The 10,637-nt window shown below is 37.2% G+C and overlaps 1 protein-coding gene across 1 annotated transcript in view; it reads left to right on the top strand.

Annotated features, from left to right (window-relative positions):
- The window catches only part of LOC102858785 (ATP-binding cassette sub-family A member 3-like), a 176,786-nt gene that overhangs the window by 145,590 nt on the left and 20,559 nt on the right, over nt 1–10,637 (top strand). The window contains exons 24-25 of the mRNA XM_006892700.1: nt 1,476–1,601; nt 2,281–2,475. Of these exons, the coding sequence (XP_006892762.1) occupies nt 1,476–1,601; nt 2,281–2,475 (321 nt within the window). The remainder of the gene's footprint in view (nt 1–1,475; nt 1,602–2,280; nt 2,476–10,637) is intronic.

The following is a 10,637-nucleotide window of genomic DNA, read 5'->3' as shown; positions in this document are numbered from 1 at the left end:
GCTGGAGAAGCTCAATATCAGCTGTGAAAACTAGGCCAGGGGCTGATTGTGGAACAGACCACCAATTACTTTTTTACTATAACATTAAATTTTTTATCACATAAAGCCTTCCATGATTTTATTTATTACATCTATTTTTTTCTTTATACTTTTTTAAAAAGTGCCTTTTAGATTCACAGCTTGTACTTCAAAAGGAAAGTAAGAACATCATGCCCCAATTGAAAAGAAGGTAAAAAGGAAGCTGCCATAGAAGCTCCTAAAAATTATATTGTACAAGTTTCTAAAATCTCTTTAGCACTGGTTGGTTGCTAGATTGTACGGTACTGCCATGGCATCCAGAGAAGACGGCTGATTGGATGGAAGGAGCAGCACCCTGAGAAAGCTGCCCAGAAGGTCCATTGGAGTCCCTGGTTATTATGCACAGAGGGGACCAAGGACCCAGGATTCCCAGCCTGGGGAACCTTGGAGGTCCTCAGTCAATTCTTGAGTGCTGAGGAAGGCTAGGATTTTCAAACTCCACCTCACATACTTTGGGTGCATGGTCAGGAGGGACTGGTCCTTGAAAAAAAGAGGACATCATGGTTGGAGGGGTGGAGAGACATCACAGGAGAGGAAGACTCCAGATGAGATGGATTTATACAGTAACTGGGCCACTGGGGTTAGGTGCATCCGAGTCAGTAAGATTGGCTTAGGACAGGGCAGGCTTCAGAGCTGCTGTCGCAGGTGACTCAACAGCACATAGCAACAAGAACAGCATAGTTGCAGAAGTTGTTTGTGACTGGTTTGAAAACTAAGCAAGTCAGGAATGTATTTGTGTAATAGCTTCTAAGAGCTGAACAGTGAGTAAGGAAGGCAGAAAAAGAATTGATGCCTTTGAATTGTAGTGTTGGAGAAGAGTAGAGAATTTAGACTGCCAACAGACAGATATGTTTTGGAGAAAGTGTGGCCAGAGTGCTCATTAGAGGAAAAGATGTCAAAGCTTCATCTCACATACCTTGGGCATGTTGCCAGGAGAAGCTATTCCTTGGGAAAGTAAATGATGCTTAGAAAGGTGGAGTTAAATGATCAGTGAAAGAGAAGTAGACCCTCAACAAGATGGATTGACACAGTGAATGAAGCAGTGATAGGACACAAGATAGGACAGGATTCAGATGTGTTGTTCAGAGGGTCACTATGAGTCATTTTATGATTCAGTGGCACCTCACAGCAACAATTTGCAAACAATGGTTTTGAAATTATTTTCATTTCATTATTAGCATGAATGAATAAAGACTGAAAAGGAAAAGACTAGCTTTGTGCATGGGAGTTGGGACAATTGTTTGAAAGTCTCTTGGACATGACTCAAACTTTGTCTCACATAATTTAGGATTACCCTTTCATGTCAATTGTCTTGAAGCCCTTCAGCTTAAAGTAGAAATGTAATGTCTAAGGACTGTACACACACACACACATGTGATTTTTGTTTTAAAATGCAGACTCTTGTGGCCAGCCACAAAATTGAAAAATCTGAGGATGAAAGTGTAAAAAAGGAAAGAAACAAAGTTCTGGCACTATCTGACACACTGCAGAATATTCCAGTAATCCTTAAGGACCTTACTAAGGTAAAGTTTTTCACTGACTAACATTGCTTTGGGTATGTTGCAAAGAGAGACCAGTCTTGGAGAGGGACATCATGCATGGAAGGGTGGAGGGACAGCAGAAGGGAGGAAGACCATTGGTAAGATGGATTGATTCAGTGACTAGAGTAATGAGGGTCGGTGTGTCAGAGACAATAAGGTTGACTCAGGATCAAGCAGGTTTCAGGGCTATTTTACATAGGGTGGCTATTCGTTGCAAGTGACTCAATGCACATAAAAACAACATTGCTTTGAACATCCCGCCTTCCTCAACCAGACCTTATAGATGGCTTTACTAGTTCCTTGCAGTTTTATATCATATAAACCAAAAACAAACTCACTGCCCACTAAGTCAATTCTGACTCATATTGGCCTGTCACTGGGTTTACAAGATGTAAATAATTTACAGGAGAATTGACCATCTTTCTCCCACTGGGTACCTAGTGAATTCAGGCACTGACAGCATCTCAACATGCAATTATTCTGTTAGCAGCCAACCAAGTTAAGCCCAGCACCACGAAGCCTCCTTTTTTGGTTTATAGCATAAAAGGAGATATATGTAGATGTATGTAGATTTAGAGCTAGAGCTGTGAAATAGAGACAGTGAACCATAGGATCTGTGGTGATTAAGTATTTTAAGGTTTGGTTCGGTTTTTCCTCTCAGATTTACTTTAAGTGTCCAGCTGTAAAGGCTGTGAGAAATATTTCCTTAGTAGTCAGAAAGTATGAATGCTTTGGATTACTTGGATTAAATGGATCTGGAAAAACTCCCATCTTAAAAATGTTGGCCGGTGAGGAGCCCATCACCTCTGGAGTTCTGCTTATTGATGGAATTAACATCACTCAAAATATCAGAGAGGTATTTATTTTTATTATTATTATTATTTATTTGATCACGCATATACTTTTTACTTTATAACATTAATTTCAATTGTATAATACTGTTATTTACAAAATCTTAAAGGAGAGGGAGAGGTCAAACATTAAGGTTTTGACCTCTTTGTACCCTCATTTTCCCTTCACTCTACCTATTGATTCACTAATCTCTGCTCTCTCACCATCCCTGCCTATCAACCCCTCACAATTCTTTCTATCTGTACATATACTTTTGTTTAGACTCTCTTTTCCCCCCTCCGTAACCCCCTTCATTTAATCAGTTATGCATGTCCTGTTCCAGATTGTTAATTTCAGTACATATAAAGTCTGATTATCTATTCATATCAGTTCGATCGTTCCTTTCATTTCATTTCAATGTTTTTTCCAATTTTTCTCCTGCTCTACTCTGTTTCCCACCGCCCCCATCACCATCCTGTCTTTATAACAGTGGTCTTATACAATATTTGTCCTTTTATGGCTGAGTCGTTTCACTCAGCATAGTATCTTCTAGACTCATCCATGATGTGTAGTGTTCACAAGTTCTTCATTGTTTTTCAATGCTGCATGCTATTGCTTTATGAATTCTGTAATATTCTATGTATACCACAGTTTCTCTATCTATTCATTTGTTGATTAATTCTTGGGCTGCTTCCACCTGTCCATGCTATTGTGCATAATACAGCAGTAAACATAGGTGTACATACATCCGCTCATATCTAAGCTTAGATTGCCTTTGGATATGAGTGGAATTACTATATCAAATGAGATGTCTACTTTAAACCAAAACAATGAGTTCATGTATGGCAGAGATTATAAGGATAACACAGGACAGGGCAAGGTTTTGATCTTTGTTTGTAGTCAGTGGCATAAACAACAGCCACCTCATCCACTGCTTCACTAATTCTTTCTTTGGCAAGGCCAAATCTATCATTGAATCCCTCCATGGTATTCTTCATTTCATTTATTTTATTCTTTAACTCCATTATTTGATTTGTTTATTTTTTAATATTCTCTATCTTTTTATTTGGTCATTTTTTTAATGTTCTCTGTCTTTTTATTGAGGTGTGTGTGTGTGTGTGTGTGTGTGTGTGTGTGTGTGACATGAGCACATTAAATGGTCCTGAATTCTCATTCTTCTCAATATTAGCCACAATTTGTTACGATACACACAATCAAATGTTTTGCATAATCAAGAAAAACAAGTAAAAAAAAAACCCAAGTAAACATCTTTCTGATATTCTCTACTTTCATTCAAAATCCATCAGATCAGCAGTGATATCCTTTGTGCCATGACCTCTTCTGGTTTTGTTTTTTAAATAAAATCTTTATTTTATACTGATTTAGTTATGAAGTTCGTATACATTGTTTTTCACACCAGATATTTCACATTTCTTTTACCCACCTCTTTTACCTCTATCCTTCAAATTGTGTGACCCATGATTACCTCCCTGCCCATCTTCACCCCACTGCTTCTTCCCTCCACTCCTTGAGTCCTCATATATGTCTTACTAGTTATCTTTCTATTTGTACAATAATTGTCATATACAGTATTTGTCCTTATGGAACTGAGTTAATTAACTTAGCATAATGTTCTCCAGACCCTCCCAACTTAGGGAGAAATTTTCTAAATCATTGCTCCTATATGCTGTGTAGTATTCCAGCATGTGAATGTACCATAATTTCTCAATCAAAAAAAAAAAAGAGAAGACAGAGATAACTCAATTAAGAAATTATAGAAGTGACATCACAACAAGATCAGGAAAAAAATTATAATTTCTGAATATTATGAAAAGCTATGCTCAGATGAATTTTAAAAACCTAGAGGAAGTGGACAAATTCCTTGATACTCATGCCCTACCCAGATTGACCTGGACAGATGTAGAACACTTGAGCAGACCCATTACAAAAGAAGAAATTGAACAGGTCATAAAAAGAATACCCCATAAGAAAAGTCCTGAACAAGATGGCATCTCAGCTGAATTCTACAAAAAATTCAGAGATCTATCATCAATTCTACTAAAAGTATTTTGAAAAATAGAAAAAGAAAGAACACTCCCAGAGTCATTCTGTGAAGCAAGCATAACCCTAATACCAAAACCAGACAAAAATATTACCAAGAACCATTACAGACCAATATCTCTCATTAATATAGATGCAAAAATCCTTAACAAAATCCTAGCCAATAGAATCCAAAATCACATTAAAAAAATTTATCATGACCAAGTGGGATTCATAACAGGTATGCAAGGATGGATCAATATAAGAAAAGCAATGTAATTCACCACATTAACAAAACAATTAAGAAAAACCATATGATCTTAGCAACTGATGCAGAAAAGGCATTTGACAAAATCCAACACCTCTTCCTGATAAAGACACTCAACAAAATTGGATTAGAAGGTAATTTCCTCAGCATAGTGAATAAAATAGATGCAAAACCAAAAGCCAATATCATTCTCAATGGAGAAAAACTAAGAGCATTTTCCTTGCAAACAGGGACCAGGCAAGGATGCCCAATGTCACCACTGTACTGGAAGTACTTGCTAAGGCAATACAACAAGGGATGGAAATAAAAGGCATCCAGATCAGCAAAGAGATGGTTAAATTGTTGCTATATGCAGATGATATGATAGTGGACACAGAAAATTTCAAGGACACAACAAAAAAACTATTAGAGCTAGTAGACCAATTGAGTAGAGTGGCAGGATATTAGATCAATAACCAAAAATCAGCAGGATTCCTCTACAGTAACAAAGAAGACTCAGAGAAGAAAACCAAGAAAGCAATACCATTTACAATAGCCAACCACAAATCAAGATATTTGGGAGTGAACCTAACTAGAGACACAAATGACCTCTATAAAGAAAATTACAGAACATTTCTACAAGACACAATAAAAGCCTAAATAAATGGAAAAATGTTTCCTGTGCATGGGTAGGAAGACCCGATATTATGAAAATGACAATCCTACCAAAATCCTACATGTTCAACACAATCCCGAGTACAGATACCGAATTACCTTTTCAAGGAGATAGAGAAATTGCCATGTTTATTTGGAGAGGAAAGAGACCTAAAATAAGCAAAGCACTTCTGAAGAACAAAAATGAAGTGGAAGATATATCATTTCCTGACCTCAAAACCTACTACATGGCAGTAATAAAATAGCATGATACTAGTACAATAACAGGCACATAGACCAATGGAGCAGAATTGAGAACCCAGTAAAGGACCTATCTATCTTTGGTTAACTGATACTCGACAAGGAAATAAAAGCTGTCAAACGGAGAAATGACAACCTCTTCAACAAATGGCACTGGCAAAACTGGACTGCTACCTGAAGTAACCTGAAACAGGGTCCACATCTCACAACATACACAAAAATCAACTCAAAGTGGATCAGAGCTCTGGGAGTAAAACCCAAAAACATAAAGTTCATCAGAGAGAAACTGGGATCAGGCCTAGATAGCTTAGTCTGCCAAATACAGCCAGAAATGCACAGTCTAGAGAGGATAAAATTGATGAATGGGACCTTCTAAAGCTTAAATCACTGTGTGTGTATGCATCAAAAACACTTTTCAACAAAGAGAAAATAAAACCTACTGACTGGGGGGAAAAACATTTGACAATACCATTTCAGAAAAGGATCTCACAGCCAAAGTTTACAGAATCCTACACGGTCTCGACAAGAAAAAGAATGATAACACAGTTATAAAATGGGCAGAAGGGCCAAGTGCATTGTAAGCAGCCATGGATCTGTTCCAGTTGGTTAACTAGGTACCTGTATTTAAAAGTTCTTAGTGTGGCCTGGAGTGCTCTCCTACCAGGAGCACTAGACTGAGGCCCCACTGCCTGGAGGCCCCAAGCTCCACTGCCTGGAGACCTCAACCCCTCTGCCTGGTGGTCCTGGCCCCACCACTTGAACTCCTGAACCCAGAGCCTGAAGGACCTGACCCCACTGTATGGACACTCCCACAAGTCAACTGGATGTCCTGGCCCCATCATCTTGAGGACCTACCCCTGCAGCCCCACTGCCAGGACACTCCTGCAAACTGCCTGGAAGCCCAGCCTCACCACCTAGTGGACCTATCCCTGCTGCCTGAACACCCCACCATCTGGAGAATGACCCAGTGCTGCTCTCTGAACTGCACCAGGGACAACAATATCATAATTGAACCCATTTCCTCTCCTCTCACAGAGTTTGAGCTGTATTTACCCCTGGGCACCTTGAACACACCTAGCCTTGTTACAGCAGCTGCCTGACAGAGTAAACTGCTAACTCACAGGCCATATCTCTCCCCAACAGAAGCAAGTCTTTCCTTGAGTCAAAAGCTCAAAAGAAAACTTCAGACAGGATAGCTGCCCTGCCAATCCTCTGAAGCAGTGAATTCCTGAGCCAAGGTTTTCCAGATCAAGAGCCTCCTAAAGGTCAGGCATGAAAAGCTCTATCACAGCACTGTCACAGAAGAAACAAATTACCTCACATGCTGCACAAACCCAAAACAAGATGGCACATGCAAAAGTGACACAGTATCAATGGATTTCCTGAAGCCAGAAAGTCTAATAGAACTTTCTGAAAAAGAATTTTAAAAAATTAATATTTTCAATGTGTAAAACACAAACTTGAAGAATTACATGACTGCAAGCAAAAGTCAGGACGAACCTAAAAAGAAAAAAATCCAAGACAATGCAGATAAAAGAAATGAGGCATTAGAGGCTCTGAAAAAATAAGAAACCACAATCCAGAATATGAGGACCAATGATTCAGATGTTATCAGTGTGTTGGAGGGACATATGAACAGAGTTGAAGAGATGGAACACAGAAGATAGAATTGTCATCTCTGATCTGCTAGAACAAAAAGCAGAATAAAAAAAGGAAGAAGAAAACTTAAGAATAATGTGGGACACTATCAAGAGGAATAACATGCACATAATTGAAATCTCAGAACAGGTAGAAGCAGGTAAAGGCACCAAGAAAGTTGTAGAAGAATTACTAGAAGAAAACTTTATAGGCATAAGAAAGAATGAGAGAATATATATTCAGGAAGCTGAGTGAACACCATATAGAATAGACCACAAAAGAAAAACACCAAGACATATCATAGTCACATTTGCTAGAACCAAAGATAGGAGAAAATTCTGAAAGTAGAAAGGGAGAAACAAAGAGTAACCTATTAAATAAGAGTGCTGGTTTCTCAGCAGAAACCATGCAAGCAAGAAAACAGTAGAATGACATATATAAAACACTCAAAGAATACAACTCTCAACCAAAAATATTATACTCAGCAACACTGTCCCATTAAATATGAAGGAAAGATCAAGATACTGTCAAAAAAACAGAACCTAGGGTAGTTTCTAAAAACAAGAACAGCATTGCAGGAAACACTGAGAGATGAGCATAGCAGGAAACACTGAGAGATGGCCTTCTTACAGAGGTGCCACAGAAAGCAAGATGGACCAAAGTAACCAGCAACAACACCAAAAAGAACTCAACAAAATAATAGCAATAAAATCTAGCTTCTCAGTAACTACGCTGAATGTGAATGGCTTTTGCATTTGCACCACTGAAGAGAAAAAGAGTAGCAGATTGCATTAAAAAAAAAAAACCTACAAGGGACACACCTAAAAAGGAAAGAAAAAGAGCGGGGGGGAAATATACCCAGCAAATGGCAACCAGAAAAAATCAAGAGTAGCAATATTAATCTATAATAAAATATATTTCAATGCAAAAAATCATCACAAAGGACAAGGAAGGTCATTACATAATGATCAAAGGGTCAATAGAACAAGAGGACAAACAATAATAAATATCTATGCACCAAATGATAGAGCTGCAAAATATACAAACATTAGCACAACTGAAAAAGAAAATATACAACACCACTATAGGAGTTGGAGACTTCAATATACCACACTCAAGAAAAGATAAAACTTCCAGAAAGAAATTCAACAAAGATGCTTGAGAATTAAACCGCACAATAAACCAACTCTTTCTCATAGGTATATAAAAACCCACAATATACTTTCTTCTCCGGTGTGCATGGAACAGTCTCCAGAATAGATCACATTTTAGGTCACAAGGTAAGCATCAATAAATTTAAAAACATAGAAATATAATACAAAGCATTTTCTCAGACCACAATGCTACAAAACTAGACATTAGTAACAATAGGATAAAGGAGAAAAAAACATACACTTGGAAGCTGAACAATGCCTTGCTTGAACATGAGTGTGTAATAGAAGAAATAAAAACTGAAATTAAAAAGTTTCTAGAAACAAATGACAATAAAAATACAACTTATCAAAACCTCTGGGAAACAGCCAAAGCAGTAATTAAAGGTCAGTTTATAGCAACAAGCAACCACATCACAAGTCAGGAATAAATGACAGTTGATCTCTAACCCAGCATCTACAACAAATTTAAAAAGAACAGCAAGAAAACCTGACACCCTCTAAAAAAACTGAAATTATAAAAAGTAGGACAGAAATAAATGAAATGGAAAACAGAAAAACAATTGAAACCATCAACAAAACCAGGAGCTGGTTCTTCAAAAAAGTCAATAAAATTGACAAACTACTAGCAAAACTAACAAAGGCAAAGAAAGAAAGAAAAGACACAAATAATCTGGATAAGCAATGGAAGGGGCAGAACCAACTCAAATAAAAAGGTTAACAATGGAATATTATGAAAAACTATACTCAAATATGAAAACCTAGAAGAAATACACAACTACTTAGAAATTCACAACCTATCTAAACTGATGCAGACTGAAATTAAACACCTGAACCGATCCATTTAAAAAAAAGGTAATAAAACAACTTCCAGCCAAAAAAACAGCCTTGACCAGATGGTTTTACAAGTGAATTTTATAAAAAATTAGAATAAGAATTGTCAGCAATTCTACATAAAGTATTTCAGAAAATAGAAAAAGATGGAATTTCCCAGACTTATTCTATGAAGATACCAAAGCCAGGTAAAGACACCATCAAAAGAGAAAACAATAGGCCAATATCTCTCATGAACATAAATGCAAAAATCCTGAATAAAATCCTGGTCAATAGAATCCAACAAAAGATTTAAAAAAAAAAAATCACCTTGACCAAGCGGGATTCATAATAAATATGCAAAGATGGTTCAACATAAGAAAAACAATCAGTGTAATTCATCACATTAGCAAAGCAAAGAACAAGAACCACATGAGTCTATCAGTTGATGCAGAAAAGGCCTTTAACAAAATCCAACTCCCTTCCTGATAAAAACACTCAACAAAATAGGAATAGAGGGGAATTCCCTCACTGTAGTAAAAAGTATATATACAAAACCAAGAGCCAACATCATACTCAATGGAGAGAAATTAAAGGTATTCCTTTGAGAACAGGAACTAGGCAAGGATGCCCACCATCACCTCTCCTATTCAATATTGTATTGGAAGTCTTAGTGATAACAATAAGAGAAGGAAACAAGAGGTATCCAAATTGGCAAAGATAAGGTGAAAAATTATCTTTATATGCAGATGATATGATAGTATACTTAGAAAATCCTAAAGACGCAGCAAGAAAACTACTAGACATAGTCAACCAATTCAGCAAAGTGGCAGAATACAAGATCAACATACAAAAATCAGTTGGATCTCTCTACAGTGACAAAGAGAATACAGAACTGGAGCTAAGAAAAACAATACCCATTACAAAAGCTAATCACAAGATTAAATACTTGGGAATAGATCTAACTAGAAACACAAAAGACCTATTCAAAGATAATTACAAATATTACTACAAGAAACAAAGAGACCTGGAGAAATGGAAGAATATACCATACTCTTGGATAGGAAGACTCAATATTGTGAAAATGACAGTTATACCAAAGGCAATCTACAAGTTCAATACAATCCCAATACAAATAACAATCCCATTCTTCAACAAGAAGGAAAAGGCAATTTCTAATTTCCTCTGAAATGGAAAGAGACCCCAAATAAGCAAGGCACCTTAAAAAAGAGAAACAAGGTAGGAGGCATCTCATGCCCTGAAAGTTATAACAGAAACTTAATCTGAAAGTTATCTGGTAAACAGAAACTTAGGGCATGTTTCCCGAAACCTATCCTCCCAGGGTGGGGTAAACTGAAACCTATCCTCCCAGGGCAACATGTC

Source organism: Elephantulus edwardii, unplaced genomic scaffold (assembly GCF_000299155.1).
Source record: "Elephantulus edwardii isolate Elephantulus edwardi_28Jun2011 unplaced genomic scaffold, EleEdw1.0 scaffold00117, whole genome shotgun sequence".
Classification (NCBI taxonomy): Eukaryota; Metazoa; Chordata; class Mammalia; order Macroscelidea; family Macroscelididae; genus Elephantulus; species Elephantulus edwardii.
This window is presented reverse-complemented; position numbering and strand designations above follow the sequence as displayed.